The 18,031-nt window shown below is 37.4% G+C and overlaps 1 protein-coding gene across 1 annotated transcript in view; it reads left to right on the forward strand.

The window, feature by feature from the left end:
* Positions 1–18,031, forward strand: part of LOC150100751 (uncharacterized) — a 161,138-nt gene that overhangs the window by 6,276 nt on the left and 136,831 nt on the right. The window contains exon 2 of the mRNA XM_090401264.1: positions 16,826–17,352. Coding sequence (XP_090257390.1) covers positions 16,826–17,352 — 527 coding nt within the window. The remainder of the gene's footprint in view (positions 1–16,825; positions 17,353–18,031) is intronic.

Raw genomic sequence — 18,031 nt, forward strand, 5'->3', positions numbered from 1 at the left:
AATATCGAACTGAACATAAAATATCTCAACATGTCAACATACTGATAAACATCGGTAACTGATTACTCGAATAAGATATTATGAAACTTGAATAGGGACTCCCCGTTCTTAGCCAGTGACGCGCTAGAAGTCACGTGAAAGTCACGCATCAATTTGATTGCACCATTAACCGCCTACAAAGATCTTGGAACATAAAAGGGAGTGCGTATGACTTTGAAAAGAGGAAACAATCTTTACTTTCATTATATAAGATGCACCCCATTTTTAAGGTAAAAAAGTGCATGTTATACACCAGAAAATACGGTAATAATAATAATATCTCAACAGCTTTCTGGGTGAATGAACTCAATCATGCAAATTTCATTCCCCTTATTTCTGACATTTTTGGCATTCATATACAAATGCAAACATAACAGTTCATTTTTGGGTCTATAACAAGTTCCACTGATACTTTGCCAACCAGGCTGGCTTGTATATAGAGGCCAACAGGGTGAAATGCATTGGCTTATAGTAACCAATGTATTTCATCCTATTGGCCTCTACCTCACACCAGACAGATTGCTGAAATGCATTGCCTTCAGCATTGCCATCTTTCTGCTAAGAACTCCTACTCTTTTTTGATTCAGTTTTTCTGCTAATCATTAGCAAAACTCTTTGGTTATAAATGCCAAGAAATTATATTCTTGTTTAATCGTTTATCCAAATGTAAGCAAACCTGGTTTGCACTTGAAGTATCTTCACGATTAGGCTACTTGTATATAGAAGCCAATGACTTAATGTTAGTTGCCTTTGTTTATAACCAGTTAATAACCCTCCATTCTATTACTTCTATCCTCCCTGAAAATAATATATCTATTGAATTCTGTCTTTATATCATCCTGCTTGAACCAAGTCTCACTGATGCCTATAACCTTTGATCAAGTTGAACCAATCAACTTTGAATGCTTATGCTGTTGGTATTTGTAAATTGCAGTATCCCCTTTAGCCCAATCTCCCTTACATACTATGTTGCCTGTCCCACTGAATTTCAGAACCTGAGTTTTCTACATTCAGCAGGATTTTATTATTCTTTCATTCACTCACATGGTGTCTGCACACACACACCTGGGTCTCCCCCTTCAAAAAAAAAAAGTTTCTCTTGCTAGTTTTCCTATTAATGCAGGGATTCCTCAGGGCTCTGTTATACCATACACTCTATTCCTCTATAAACAATTTTTTTTTGATCTTTAACCCTATCTATAGTTTTATCATATGAAAGTTTTATCACCATTCCTTCTGTTACATTACAAGCTTTAGTATCTTCTACATCTAGTGCTTTAAAAACTGATCTCCTTACTATCCTTTAGTGGCATTCTGCTCACTTTAATTGTTTTCAAAAAAAAAACATCACTTTAGGTTACCTGCCTTTATCTTTGATAATATTTCAAGAAAGATCAACACCAGATCTTTCCTCTTGGACTGACATGCAACTTGAACCTCGGCTAATTGACGATCCTCTCCCATAGACTTTCAACAGCCTCTGTCTCACAAATGTTTGGATTCTGCATTGTGCCTTTTCTACAGATACTTCCATGAATACTCTTCAGCAGAACTACCATGCATCATTCACTCAATTTTTACTTGAATCTATACCTATTATCAGGGCCAGTCCAAGAGTATCTGATGCCCCTAGGCAAAGAAAATTTAGGCACCCCCCTATACATTGTCTCTCTCTATATATTTTGCCATACTCATACAAGCACACGACCACTGAAGTCTTAGCGCCCCTAGGCAGTTGCCTAGGTTTGCCTAATGATAAAACCGGCCCTGCCTATTATAACATTAGCCACAGCTACCCAACATCAGCCATGGTTCAACTGATAATCCACTGAACCTTTATTCCCCCTGCTGTTGTTTTCTGGAATGGCCTTCTAAATAAAGCATTCCCTGAGAAACACAACCCCCATCCCTTCAAAAAGAACATTGACAGATTCCTTCTCTCTCTCTCTTTCTCTCTCTCTTAAACATCTATCCACATATGGCATCAATTTGCTATAGGTTGTATAACTTTCTGATGCCATTTGATGCTTTTGCTATATATATAATTGATGCCATTTATATATATCACTACCTGGTATATACACTCAATGGACAAAACATTAGAGATACCTATCTAATAGTTCGTTGGAGAGGTCCTTAAACACTGTAAGCTACCAGAATGTGCTAGCTGATCACCTACACACTTTCATGGCCTTCATGAATCCTGCAGCTGATGGTCTGTTTCAGAAGGACAGTGCCACCAGGTGGGGCAGCAACCCACCAGGCATGGCTTGAGGAACACTCATCTGAATTTGGAATCATCCAGTGGTCCCCAAGGTCCCCATATTTAAATCCAATCTCTGAGTGTGAATAACAAAGTGTGAATAACAGACTGTACTCTCTGAGGCATTTACTCTACCAGATGCCAGAGGGGTTGCTTGAGATAATCCTGCCATGCCTGCTGCAGCAATGTCCATAACTGCCTTAGATTTTGGTCCCAGATATATGGATCTGATATCTCGCTCTATGGCATCCCACAGAGAGAGAGAGAGAGATTGGATTTAAATATGGGGACCTTGGGGACCACTGAATGATTCCAAATTCAGATGAGTGTTCCTCAAGTCATGCCTGGTGGGTTGCTGTCCCACCTGGTGGCACTGTCCTTCTGAAACAGACCATCAGCTGCAGGATTCATGAAGGCCATGAAAGTGTGTAGGTGATCAGCTAGCACATTCTGGTAGCTTACAGTGTTTAAGGACCTCTCCAGACACACTAAGGGACATAATGTGTCATATGAGAAGGCTCCCCAAACCATCACAGAGCCACCACCTCCTTGAACAGATGATAGGGCCATGGCTTTGTGCTGTCAATGCACTCTCCTGGCAGCTTGGTACAACTGATAATGGGATTCATCAGACCACACAACTCTGGTCCATTCTTCAGAGGTCCAATTTTGATGGTCCCAACACTAGTTGAGGCACAATCCCCAATGATGAGCTGTCAACAATGATACACGATTATTGCATTGGCTCCTGTAACTCATAGTATGCAGGGTATGCTGTACCATTCACTCGCTGACATTGCTTGGACTGCTGACATTAAAACTGGGTGAGATTTGCACTACTGTTACCCTGCAATTGGTCTGTATGATCCTGGATGTCTACATCGACCCAGTCATTGATGGCATGTGGTCGGCCACTACCACTTGTTCGCTGGGCACTGGTATATATCTTTTGATGGTATACTCGCAGTAGACCCTTGATACAGTTGCCCTTGAGAACCCTAGGTTTCTTACAGCCTAGGTAATCATGCACCAATAATATGTCCATGATCAAAGTCGCTAAGATCACCACATTTACCCATGTTCGTCAATGCAATTCACTGTTGGAAGCCCCGATGTCTGCCTATTTACCATCTGCTTCAGTTTAGGTATGTTTCTCTCTGAGCAGTGATACTAGTGTCAACCTAGCTCTAATGTTTTGCCCATTGAGTGTATGTGTGTGTTTGTATACACACATACATATAATGAGTAGAATTTAAAGAGTTGACTATCTGTAGCTAGTAATTATTATTATACAGGTATCTCCATGGTGTCAGAAGACTCATTGTGAGAGATCCATTATTTACATATTAGCCATTATTCATACAATGCCTATCATACCTCTCCCTAAACTTATTCACTAATGAAACACTCACAACCACCTCTAGCAGTGCATTCCACCCATTCACCACCCTCAAAGCAAAAAATCTAGTTGTAAATCTTTGTTAACCATTCTTTTACACAATTTCCACAGGTGATTGATTCCTTGTTCTTTCCCCTTCCTGCCATGTATTGACAAAAAGAAAAAAAAAGTCTTTAGTATCAACCTATAAAACCCCTTTCATAACTTATATGCTTCTATCATGTGTTCTCTGTTTTGTCCAAGAGTTAGTTTTTGAAGTTCACAGACCTTCAGTTCATTCTCATAGACAGCATTTCATAGATTTCTCATAATCTTTGTTACTTGCCTTTGGATCCTCTCCACCACTTCTTCATCTCTATGGAATCCAGACGACCAGATCCATATGCAGTAGTCTAGATGTGGCCTTATAAAGGGGGAACAATAACTTTCCTGTCCCTACTTGTCACTGCGTTCTTCAACAACCATGTAATCCGATGTGCAGTTTTGGCCACCTTTGCCATTGCATATGCTATATAAACTTCAACTTCCTGTCCACAGTTACCCCAAAGTCCCTTGCTAAGATTCTCTGCAGTTCAGTTCCATCAGTATAGTACATAGCTTGTAATCTTTTCTTACCAAAGTGCATCAACTTACACTTAGCCATATTAAAGTGACAATCCATTTATCTTTGCCCATACTGCCAATCTGTTTAAGTTATCCTGTAGGAACTTGGTACTCCTGGACACTAGAAAGGATAAGGAAATTGAAATACTTCGGACACATTGAACGGATATCTGCAGTTGGTGTTATAATACAGTTAAAATAATTTATGAGCTTAATCATATAGTTCTATCATAGTACTCTGAGCATTCTTTGAGGGTATATATTAGGAAATTGATGATGATGATGATGATTGAACTGGATTTATCTTTTAGGTTAGAATGCTTATATGTTGAAGATACACTGGCAAGCAGAGATAAAAAAGGTTATTATCTGTAAAGCTCTGATGTACAGTAGTCTACACATTGTGCCCGTTGAGTAATGAGACAGCAATTATTATATCAAAACAAAGAACTATATTTGGAATTGTCAATTATACAGATTCAAAATAATCTCTCTCCAACTCCATACAATATTTACATCTGTTGTACAGGTGTTCAAAGGCACAGTGGAAGTCCTGAATGGGAACCTCTTTCACACCATGTTGGACACCCTCAATATCACTTTCAAGGTACACTTCATCTTTAGGAAAAAGAAAAAGTCTGTGGGAGTGAAATCTGGTGAATTTGCAGGGGGGGGGGGTCCAACTTTGAAGCCAGTAACTGCTACACAGGCTGTGCACAGGTTCGTTGTTGTGCAACAGAAACCAATTATTGTTGTGGAACAGTTCTTTTGTGTTCTCGTGCAACAGAGACCAATTGTTGTTGTGGAACAGTTCTTTCCTGACACATTACATGCAGGAATCCAGATGTTGCATTACTGCTAAATAATACTGACCATTTGCTGTGGTGCCCTCAGGAAGAAATTCATGTGTGATAATTTCAGCAGCATTGAAAAAAACAATGACCATTGTCTTGACATGTGATTTTTTGCAACCTGAAAAACTGAAAACATCAACTTTCATCACCAGTGACAATTCTTTGCAATAAATCACAATCTTGATCAACTGCATGGATGAAATTTTGACAACATACAGCCTGATGCTCTCTCTGTTTCTGTGTCAATGCATGCAGAAAAAATCTTCTAAGATTAATCTGGCCGTTTCCTTACTGACACCAAGCTCTACAGCAAGTAGTCTAGTGGTTATTCACCTTTCATGGGCAACAATTTTCCTAGCTTTCACCACATTTTCATTTGTCCACATAGAAACTGCCGTCCACAGTATGGTTCATCCTCCAGGGATTCCCTCCCCTCTTTAAACAGTGAAAACCAGTGGAACACCTGTGCATGGCTCAGACAGTCATTACCAGAAACCTTTTTTAGGTCTTGGCACACTTCTGTAGCAATTTTTCCTAATTTACAGTAAAATTTTGTCACATTTATTTGACACAACTTCTAAGACACTTCACTCACACACACTCTTACTTCAATGGTTGCCACACAAAACCTGCTGCATCACCTGACTCAAAAGTTGCACCTGTGATTACAACACATTCTAGTAGTCAAAATTATAAACATGTTTGTTATTTTTATTTAAAGGGCTGTTCTATAAAAATCAATCTCATTACTTAACAGGCACGCTGTGTAGATGTGGCTGTATTAAGCCTTATTTGGTCACTAGGTTTTTTGTGGATGAGGAAATTATTATTATTACCCTAAGATTCCATGGAGTCAAAGACTCATCTAGAAGGTCCTCTTGTCATACACACAGCTCATTACACTGCTCTTTAAACACACTCAAACTCTCTGCAGACACCACCCTCTCAGGCAAGGCATTCACAGCATTCACAGCTCTGTATGCAAAAACCTGCTTCTCACTCCCCTGCTTACATCCTCCTTATACAACTTCCAGGGATGACCTCTGGTTCTCCCCTGATCTCCCACCATTTTCGGTAAAACCTCTTCAACATTGATCCTATAACATTATCTTACTAACTTGTAGGTCTCTTTCATATCACCCCTCTTCCTCTCCACTAGATTCTGTAAATTGCATCTACTCAACCTTTCCTCATATTTGACATTCCAGAGATCAGAAACTACTTAAGTCAGTCGCCTCTGGACCCTTTCCAACATCTCTTTGTCCTTTTGAAAACCAGGTGAGCAAATCTGTGCACAGTAGTCCATGCATGCCTAATCAGAGCCTTATACAATGGAACAAGAATATCCTTCTACAAGTCAGTGTCCTCTGCAACATTCTCAGAATTTGTTGTGTTGTCCTCACAATTTTGGCAATGTGTCCTCTATATTTTAGATCCTTATCCACTATCACCCGAAGATCTCAAATATAGAGGACATATTGCCAAAATTGTGAGGACAACACAATGAATTCTGAGAATGTTGCAGAGCACATACCAACAATAAGCGTAAATTCTATATCCCATCTTTCTTTTCTAAATTTTAAAACCTTACATTTTGTAACTTTGAACTGGCAACCCCACTTCATGCCCATTCACTCAATCTATACAAGTATTCTTGTAAGATTGAGTGATAGATTCCTGCATGTAATGTGTCAGGAAAGAACTGTCCCACAACAACAATTGGTTTCTGTTGCACGGCAATGAAAAATAAAAATTGGGATGTAGTTCATCCCAACTTTTGCATCATCTGCAAACAACTGAATATCCCCATCCAAATCTTTGCCAATATCATTAACATACAGGTTAAACAGCAATGGCCCTAAAACAGATCCCTCTGATACACACTACTACTAATGACTTTCCTCTTCTAGGGTATTACTCCCCCATATACAAAACTTGCTGATACCTATCAGATAGCCAGTCTCCAATCCGGTGCACTAATCTAATATCCAACGTCATCTGTTCTAGTTTGACTATCAACTTATCATGTGGTAATCTATCAAAAACCTTTGTAAATCTGAATATACTACTATGTATCCCTTTCCTCTGTCCAATGAAGCCATCACCTTATTGTAATAATTAAGTAGATTATTAAAACATGACCTCCATTTAGCAAATCCATGCTGTCCGTTAAAGATAATATCATTGATGTCAACCCAATTCCGGATCCTGGTTTTCACCGGCCTCTCCATCTGACACACAGATAGGCCTATAATTTGATGTTTGAGTTCTATCACCTCCCTTATGAAGCAGCACAATCTTGCCCTTCTTTCACTCCTTTGGAACTTGACCCAGTGCAAGACTCATATTAAAAAAATATATCAAGGCAGATGCTAACTCCCTGACACATTCCTTCAAAATATGTGGTGATATATTATCAAGTCCCACAGCCTTATTAATATTACGTTTGCTTAATTCCCCATACCTCTTGCTCACTTACAGTCAGTTTCTCCTGCTCATCATCAACTGCTTTCAAACTCTCCATGATGTCACATTCAGAAGAATGAAAGACCTTTATGAACTGCTCATATAGTATCTCCACTATATCTCCTGCAGCAGTTCTTTTTATACCATTTTCTCCAATCATTGTCATCCTTCCATAATCTTTTTTTATGCTGGCTTCATATCAAAATAACTCCCTAGGATTCTGCTTGGCTTTATTAGCTAGCTGCTGTTCATACTTCACTTTTGCTAACTCACCAACCAAGTCACCCTCCTTGCCTGTTCTTTGAATCTTCATGGAATTGATTATTACCACTCCACTTATGCTGCTCGTAATGCCTTTTTCCTCTGTATCACATGCTTAACTCTTCATTCATCCATTTCATACCTACCTTATTTAACCTTTTTATCCTTGGAATACATTTAGACATTGCTTCTACTAGACAGTTCTTGAATATCCCCTGAACTGCATTAATCCTTTCCAGCTAACTCCTCATTTCATGCTACAATGGTGGGTAAGATCAGAGGCAAGTGACCAAGATAATAGGTTTCGGGAATGTTCCCTATGATGACAGATTGAAAATTTGCAAAAATTGAGCTAAAAATAGTGGTTTGATAAGTGAAAAAAAAAAAGAAAAAAAAGAGATGATACAATGGAAACATAGATTACTGAATGGGGTTTTATAGGATTGACTTAGAATATATTTTTTCTGTACATGACAAAAAGAGAGAAAATGAGTAGTTACACTGGAAATCATGCATTGTTAGCTGGCCATAAGAAGTATATACATTTTGCTTGGAGAACAATGAATGAGTGCAATGGATGCCAGAATCACTTCTGTATGTTCTATCAGTGAATGAATTCAAGAGAAGAATGATAGTACTCTGCATATAATAATTATTATTATTATTATTATTATGGGGTTTTATTGGATTGACTTACAATATATTTTTCTGTACATGACAAAAAGAGAGAAAATGAGTAGTTACACTGGAAATTGTGTATTGTTAGCTGGCCATAAGAAGTATATATTTTGCTTGGAGAACAATGAATGAGTGCAATGGATGCCAGAATCGCTGGCCATAAGAAGTATATATATTTTGCTTGGAGAACAATGAATGAGTGTAATGGATGCCAGAATCACTTTTGTATGGGTGATTCTGGCATTCGTTATGTGACACCTTCAGGGCATCCAAAGACTCATTGAGGGAGGGCATCTACTTTACAGCTCTCTATCTCCATCACTCACAATCCACCAAATACAATGAACCGCAACTACACCAATGCCATCTACTGCCCACCACCAGTATTTTCACAGACAATCACAAACATCCATGCCCATGATAGAATTCGAACCCACAGCCTTTTGGTTGGAGAGCGGATATGCTAATTGCTCAGCCAACGAGGCTTAATGGTTAAAAGCCAACTTTTGCGTTAATGCTTAGTGTTTTCCTCTTGCAGTGAGTCTTTGGACTAACTTCATGGAGATGCCCATGTAATAATAATAATAATAAATGTTATTTTTATACTGGCAGTATTAAATAAAATCTTGTTTGTCTGTACACAGTACTAACTTATTCACATTTTCTTGTGGCATCAGCACCATTTCAGAGTATTTTGCTGTACTCTCCTTTCAAACACCTTGGATGGAATCATGAACATATAAATTAAATAGTAGTAGGTCCAGAACAGAAATCTTGGATATACTGCTTATCTTCCTGCTCATTTGAAGCATATTTCTAATTGTTCTATGAATCACTCTTATACAATTGTTCCATCATTTAAGTTCATTGTTTTTTCAAATAATATACAATACATAGGATTCATACAAAATGCTAACTTATTGTATAGTGGATAGTTATTTTCATACATAAGAATGTATTAAATTGTGAGAAGGCATCAATTCATCTCATGTGCTATAGCTAAACACAAAGTTAGTCTTATCTTTGCATTTTACGGGTATCACCATGGCTCCAGAAATCCACTTGCCATGGGCAAGTTGGCAGAGACAATTCACTAGTCACTTGTGAGACAAGTGGCTAGTGAATTTTCAGCCTCATTTTGAATGCTCAGAATATATTGCCTTATGTTCTTAACATAATCGACACATTTTCTTCTTTTTCATTTTAAAACATCCCATTTATTATCAAATATTTGGTAATGGCTGGCCTCCAATGAATGTAATTAAGAAGTTTAATTTTCACTGATGAGATAGTATCTTATGCAAATTAATAAGTTAGTTCATTCATACTGTTTGTCCCTACCAAAAGTTAGTTTGCATGAAGTTACTCTCAAAGATTTGCCTTGTTACTGGTTCTGAAAGTTAAAGTAATTCCAATCTATAACAGATGACACTATTTATCTCTCACCCTCTGTTATAAACTTAAACTTACTCTGCATCTGCAGATTAATTACGAAGTAAATAATCACACATTCTCAAACAACATTTTAATTTGCATAACTTGCAAGTCATTACCATTCTTATAAAAATCAGAAATCCTATTCAAAAACAACAACAACAACAAAATAATAATTTTACCACAACAGATTTTCATTGTGTCACTGCCAACTATAATACAAAATAAGACAATTTGATATTCTTATTGCTACCCTTCTGCTTTAATGTGATTTTCACCATAAAAGGTTGTAAACCTGTTGTATGTTAGTACCACAGGATGGCTAAAGTTTACATAATCTGGAAACCTTGCCCTAGCAAACTTTTTCAAACCACTTTTGGCTTCCATTAAATTTATATAGTGTACTATATTTTTATAATGGTGGTCACATAAAATTTATTTAAATCCAAGCCATTTCACTCAATGCTACTGAGACATTATCAGGGAAAGAAGATTGGTTAACAATATGCCAGCCTAGTTGGCCGAGTGGTTAACGTATCCACTTTCCAGCCAAAAGGATGCAAGTTCAAATCCCACCATGGGCATGGATGTTTGTGAAAATACTAGTTGCGGTGGTCTGCAGTAGATGGTATTGGTATAGATGATGAAGGTAGTTGCGGTTCGTTGTAGATGGTGGATTGAGTGGTGGAGATGGAAAGTTGTAGAATAGGTGCTCTCCCTCAGTGAGAGGGAGAGCACCTTTGGACTCCCTGGAGGGTGTCACATAATGATAATAATATTCAAAACATGAATCACAAGACATGAGCCCAAATAGCATGTGCATACTTGCTTATAAGTCTCAGTCACGTCTTGATTAATAGGAGAATGCACTATTAGATTCAAAAGGAAACAATAGATGGTTTTTGTAATTCAGATACAATGTTATATAACTTATTCGTTATTACCCCCCCCCCCCCCCCCCAAATGTAGACATTTAAACAATGTAGACAATGTAGATTGTTATCCAAAACTTTAAGAATGGCATGTAATCAGTATGGTTATCAGTTGATGTGAAAATTCAAGAAACAGATGGTCAAATTTAAATTGCTAGAATGTGAAGAATGTGAGTTTGATTCCAAAGAAATCTCTCTGTGGCACATTAACCAAGGCAGAATTTTTCAGAATATTAGAGAAATTGGTATAGTCCTGAGTTCTTGGATTCTGATATCATCAGAATGGCCCCCCCTCTGTTCAAAATAACAAAGTCAACATGAACAGGACACTTGATAGATACCAGGCAGGAGAGAGGTGATAATTTATCATTTTTACCATCCAGCAAATATATCTATTTGCCGGATGGTAAAAAAGAAGACAACTCTGAAATTGGTTTATAAGTGGTGTACTGATTATACCTGCAAAATGGAACAGGCTATTTGTTCCACTGTTTTTTTAAATTAGTTCTTGGAAATTCTTTTTAAAACATGGCTGCCATCTTTGCAGACAGACAGATATGAGGCTGATTAGAAAGTTGTACTGAAGAGTTGACTTTCTAGATCAGGAGTTCCCAACCCTCTGCCCGTGGGCACCATGGCGCCCGTCGACCAGTTTGTGTGTGCCCGCCGCTGTTCAACCGTGTGCCGTATAGTTTGAAATAATCACACAACAATTCATGGCATGCTATATGACGCATGCGTTAATGACACATGACGAGTATTAAACACATACAATGTAAAGTAGACGTGCACTCGAAGTTGTTCATTCCAGTTTAAGAACTGGAATATCATCATATTCTCCTAATTATGAAGCACTGGCCAATGAAATGCATTGCCAAAGATCACACTAACTTACATATATATATATATTTAAATTTTTATATAATGTAAACTTTTAAGTAATAAAACATTTGATTATAATGTAAACTTTGTATGTATTCATTTAACAAAAGAATTCAAAAAATTTGCTTGAAAAAATAGATGGTGCCCGTTGCCCTTCCGGTATTTTAGAATGTGCTCTAGGAAACAAAAAGGTTGGGAACCCCTGTTCTAGATAATCCATAAAATAATTAGACAAACAGGCAAGATAGGTCTGCCCATGGCTGTTCGTTCACTCTGCTTTCACAGTTTATTCTGCCATGTAAAATAGCCTGCACTGCTGGCAAGTTCAAATAAATTAAGGAAACAAGTTAAGAAAGTTATTATTAACATCTCATCTCCATGGAGCCAGAGACTCATCATGGGAGGTACACACTATCATACACACAGCTCATCCAACCATGTCTTAAACTGATTCAGTGTGTCTACATTCACAACACACCCAGGCAGTGCATTCCATTCACTGACCACTCCATGTAAAGAGCCTTTTCCACACGCTCTTTACCTCTGCTCAGATTATCCTTATACAGTTTCCAGGGCAGCCTCTTGTTCTACCTCCCCCTCTCCCATTCTGGGAAAAATCTTTTTCACGTCACCCTGATAACAACCCCTGACTAGATTATATGTCTCAATCATTTTTCGTTTTCATCAATTCGATTTCATCAATCATTTTTTTCGTGCAGAGTTGTGAATGATTGGAATGCCTTGCCTGAGTGTGTGGTGTCTGCAAGGAGTTTGAGTGTGTTTAAGATACGGTATGATGAGATGTGTGTGTGTGATAAAAGGACCTCCCAGATGAGTCTTTGACTCCATGAGGTCTTGGGTAATAATAATAATAATCATATTCCCCCCCCCCCCCTTGCTCTCTCTCCTTCTATTCATGAGAGTTTGCAACTTACATTCTTTTCATCTGTCCTTGTACTCCACATTTCAAAGACCACCTTTGTGAATCTTCTCTGGACTATATTTCACATATTCTCATCACCAAGAAAGCCTGGTGACCAAATCTGTGCAAAATAATCCATATGAGGGCTGATCAAGGCCTTATACAATGGCATCACAGACACTTTATTTCTGCATATCAGGATCCTCTGCATCATTGCCATTATCTGATATAAAGTTTTCACAACTTGTGCAACATAACTTCTCAATTTCTGGTCCTTGTCACCACCACTCCCAGATCGCTCATATCCTCTACATCCTTTAAAGTTTCCCCACCAAGTATATCCTTTGCATCCCATCATTGCTTATCAAATTTCAATAGATTACACTTTGCAATATTGAACTAATAGTTCCACTTACCTGCCCATTCATGTAATATATTCAAGTCCTCCTGTAATGCCATAACATCTGCATGACTGCATTGCTCTCTGCAATTTTGCATCATCTGCAAACAGCTATATGTCACCAGTTAAATGCATCCCAATAGCATTAATATACAAATTGAACAAGGATGGTCCCAAAACTGACCCCTGCAGCACACTACTAGTGACCTTCCTCTTTCAGGATATTGTACCCTCTTATACAACTTCCTGATGCGTATCTGACAGCCAGTCACTGATCCAACAATAGACTGCCACACAATCCCATTTGTTTCAATTTTTTAACAGCTTGTGTGGCAGTCTATCAAAAGCTTGTGCAAAATCTAAGTATACCACTATATATGTATCTCCCTTGTACAAGACATTTGTCAACTTGTTACATAAGTAAGTTAGTAAAACATGATCTCCTTTTAATAAACCCATGCTGACAACCACAGAGAATGCCTGTTATCAACCCATTTCTGCATCCAGTTCTCACCAATTTCTCTAGTACCTTCACCACAACTCCAGATATACAAATTGTCCTATAACTTGAAGCCACAGCCCTATCACCACCTTTATGCAGTGGAAGAATTTTACTTTCTTTCCACTCTCTTCGAACCTGTGCTTTTGCAAGACTTTTATTAAACAGGAGGACTTTAATATATTACATGAATGGGCAGGTAAGTGGAACTATTAGTTCAATATTGCAAAGTGTAATCTATTAAATCTATAAAATCAATGCTACTGCTAGTTCCCTGGAACATTCCCTTAAGACCCATGGTGATATGTCATCAAATCTTATCTCCTTATTGACATCAACTTTATTTATTTCCTCAAATATCTCCTGCTCATTCACAATTAAGCCATCCTCTCCTATGTCCTCCACTTAAGTTTCTGATGATTTTCATCCTGATGAGGATGAAACACCCTTATAAATTTATCATTGTTTACCTCAATAGTGTCTTCTGCAGCAGTTACTGTTCTACCATTTTCATCCATTAACATCATCTTACCATAATCATTCTTCTTTCTACTTGCCACATAACTAAAAAACTCTGTAGGGTTTCTTCACATGATTTGCTAATTTCTGCTCATACTACACTTTTGTTGTCCTTACTAAGTCACTCTGCTGGCTTGTTCTTTATATTTTCCATATAACTGATTATTACCATTATTCATCTTGTACTGCCTCCTCTTCTTCCATATTTCATGCTTAATCCCCTCATTCATCAATTTTATCTACCTTATTCAACCTTTTGACCTTCAGAATACATTCACACATGGATGCTGTTATGTATTTCTTTGTCTGTTCCAAAGCAGCATTTATTTTCTTACTGCTCAACTCCTCATTCCATGCTATACCTCCAAGCTGTCTTCTAAGCTTGTTATAATCACCAGCCTTATACTTCCACTTATATCCTTTCCTCACAGAAGTCTGCATATGGCTAGTTACAACCCAGGTGATCACTTCATGATTATTCTCACCAACTGAAAGAAAGTGCGAAATTCCACTCACAATTACATCTTCTGATGAAATGATCAGATGTAAAGCTTTCGATCCTTGTTTGCTCTCCTTTACACCGTCTAAGATAGTTGTCTCTCAATAACTCAAGAAATTCATTGTCCTTATTCCCACATTCTATTTTTTCATTCCAATCTATACTGATATAATTAAAATTGCCCATAATAATCACCCTTCCTTTTTTTCACTAACCTAAGTTGTTTCTACATTTCTTCATCATCACCCTCCATATTCCCTGCCCATAGCAGCATCCAACTAAATATGTCTTCTTGTCAACCTCCACCGCATGCCATAATGCTTCATAACCATTGTCGCTATTTCTCTCTTTCATGTCTACTTTATGTGGACATAATTCTCCTGCTATCATCAACAGCACTCTCCTCCCTTCTTTTCCTTTCTATCCTCACAAAAAACACCGTACCTTCCATTTTTGTTTCCATTAGGATATCATCTTCATTCAGCCATGTTTCACTTAATTCCAGTGATTTTGGAATGAATAAACTCAATCATTGAAATCATTTCATCTCCCTTATTTCTGATACTTGTGGCATTTGTAAATAAACACAGCAGTACAGTTTTTGGTCTATAACAAGTCTACCCAAGCCACTTGTTGGTTGTAATTTCCTCACCCACCATTGCCCAACCACCTTTGTCACCACTTGCCACATATATCTGCTCAATCTCAACTTCTTCACCCCACATCCTGACCTATTCCATTTGTATGCTGATCATCCCCATACATACATAAATTCACTTCATGATTCTGGCTTTCCGTCTCAGCTCATCATTGCATACCTCGACAATACACTGACTTTCAATAACCTCCTGATATTTTCTCTCACATACTCCTTATGTCCACTAAAATCATTTGTCCCCATAACTACCACTAATTCTCCTGCATGTTTCCTCCTCATGTCCAAAGCATGGATTATCTTACTCATTCTCTCTCTCTCTCTCCTGGATAGCAGACCTTATTGACTTTCTTATTAACCAGTCCTCTAACAATGGAATCTCCATACACTTATATTCTCGAATCCTTTGTCCTCTTTTATCCTTTTTTTCTTTCATTCTATTCTTTTGCAGACTTTCATTTGTTTCCACTAAACATCTAATATCTCTGCATATTCCTCATTTCATTTTTCATTTTGAATAAATTGTCCTTTTGAATAAGTTTTCCTATGTTGTCCTTAGGGAAATCAGCTTGTAAGAGGTGAAGAGTTTGCTAAAATGGTATGTTGGTGAATAGCAAATCTTTATCAAAAGAAATTATTTAATTTTATCTTTGACATCAATGTTGTTTTTGATATAAGAACTAGTGGGGCCAGTGAGGTTATGAAGAAGACTAGAGAGATATTTAATAAGAGACAATACAATCAACTATGACACATAATGGATAATTATATGTTTGAACATTTGAAAGACCACAGATATGTATGTGGAGGATGAGCATGATGAATCTGCAATTTTTCAATAGTGGTAGCATCTCATGAATGTACCTGCCCCAATAATTAATTTGCTTTGCTAATTTAGCTCTGAGTCAGATCACTGCTGATTACATTATGTGATCTGCTCCTGAGTAAAGTATTAAGTTTACAGTTATACTCTGTGATATCCATCATAACAGTAGTATTACTCTTATTAGCTCTAGTGATGTAAATATTAGTGTTGCATCATAAAGAACAAAATAATTACAGTTTTGAGAAAGGTACATTCAGAGGTGGAGGAGGATTTACCTTGTATAGAATCTTGGCAACTTCAAATCTTAATTTTGTTAACTTCATCTGAGTGCAGTATCTGATTCCTTTTTCCACACCTACCATAATATCTAAGTAAGCTATCCATTGAAGGGATGAAGCAAAATCTGTACCTTCAGAAAGAGCTCAGAACAGTTCTTTTAAAAACATGTTTACAGGTGTTTGAATGAAAATATTGCAACTCTGGCAAGCCTGCTTTTTTAAGGAGGAAAAAAGTGCTGATTATAGGAATACACTTCCTTGCATATAGTGACTTCAGAGTTATGCTAACTATTATAATATTGTGTAACACTTTTTGTAAATTTGCATATATAAAAAGTAGAATCCATATTTATCTCCTAAAAAAAGAGTATTAGAAATTCAGTAGACACTAATTATTTTTTTAAAAATTTTTACAGAACATGGCAGTATTATACGATGTGCTGTGCTGACCTCGTGGAATCACATGCTTGGTCCACAACTGATCTCTCTATGGAAACCAAATGAAAATGGCTTTTTTGAAGTCCCTAGTAAAATCAGTACCAGTAAGCCTGAAACATCTTCACTCATGGAATGTGGTAGAGGTAATCCTGAAAGTTTGCAGCCATCCTGTTTTCCTTATGCTTGTCACTTTTCTGAAGGTGTATCTTTACTTCAAGATGCATTTCATTTATCTAGTCAATTACTGCTTGGTGAATTAGAACATCTTCAATCATTTCCTGACATGTTTAGTAAACTTTATATCTCACCTGATAAGAAGTCATTTCTTATATCAGTAGTTCTGAGTAGTTCATTGAAATTATACCAAAACAGGAGATCTGTTGAGAAGGTTTGCTGTTGCTTGTCATTAGCTTTTCATTACACTCATTTGGACCTAATCTCTGATTTGTATTTACCTGTTGACATCCAACTGAGAAAAGCAGCCTCTTTGCTGCAAGAGGAATTTGTAAGTATTTACTCATATATAAAAATGAACAGTTAGTGGACTACAATTAACTAAAATAACTTGAAAGGCACTTCTTTAAAAGTAGATATTTTGAATTTTTTTATATTTTTATAATAACTTTTTTATATTAAACATTTATTTTTGCTTTATATTTTTATTTATTTTTTATTTATTAGTTACACATGTCAAAATTAGAATTGTGGCATGTTTGTCAACATCATCATGCATGGATGTATGACATGTGTTTGAGGGAAGAATGAAATTATACAAGCATGATGGGTTGCATTTAAATGGCTTTGGAGTGAGTATACTGGAGAAAGTATTGCTGGATGGAAGTACAGTGTGTAATGCATGCAAGAAATCAGAAGAAAGAGATGAATGGAAAAATCAGGAGAGCGGTACTGAAGAGACAGAAGTGCTTGGTAGAGTAAACAGTAGTAGTGCGACAGATAAAGAGTGAACGGGAATGCAAGAGGAACAGGGAAACGGAGGGAGCTCAGGTGGTCAGGGAGACATGGCATAGAGAGAATGGATGTTGAAAGTGGCAGTGAATGTGTGTATGAAGATGGAGTATATTGCAATGTGGGTAGGAAAGTTGAGACTGAGCAGATATATGTGGTAAGTGGTGATAAAGGTGATTGGGCAGGTGTGGTGGAGAAATCACAACAAACGGCTTGGA

Source organism: Typopeltis vanoorti, chromosome 12 (genome assembly GCF_054136105.1).
Source record: "Typopeltis vanoorti isolate ZY-2024b chromosome 12, IOZ_Tvanoo_1.0, whole genome shotgun sequence".
NCBI classification, from domain to species: Eukaryota; Metazoa; Arthropoda; class Arachnida; order Uropygi; family Thelyphonidae; genus Typopeltis; species Typopeltis vanoorti.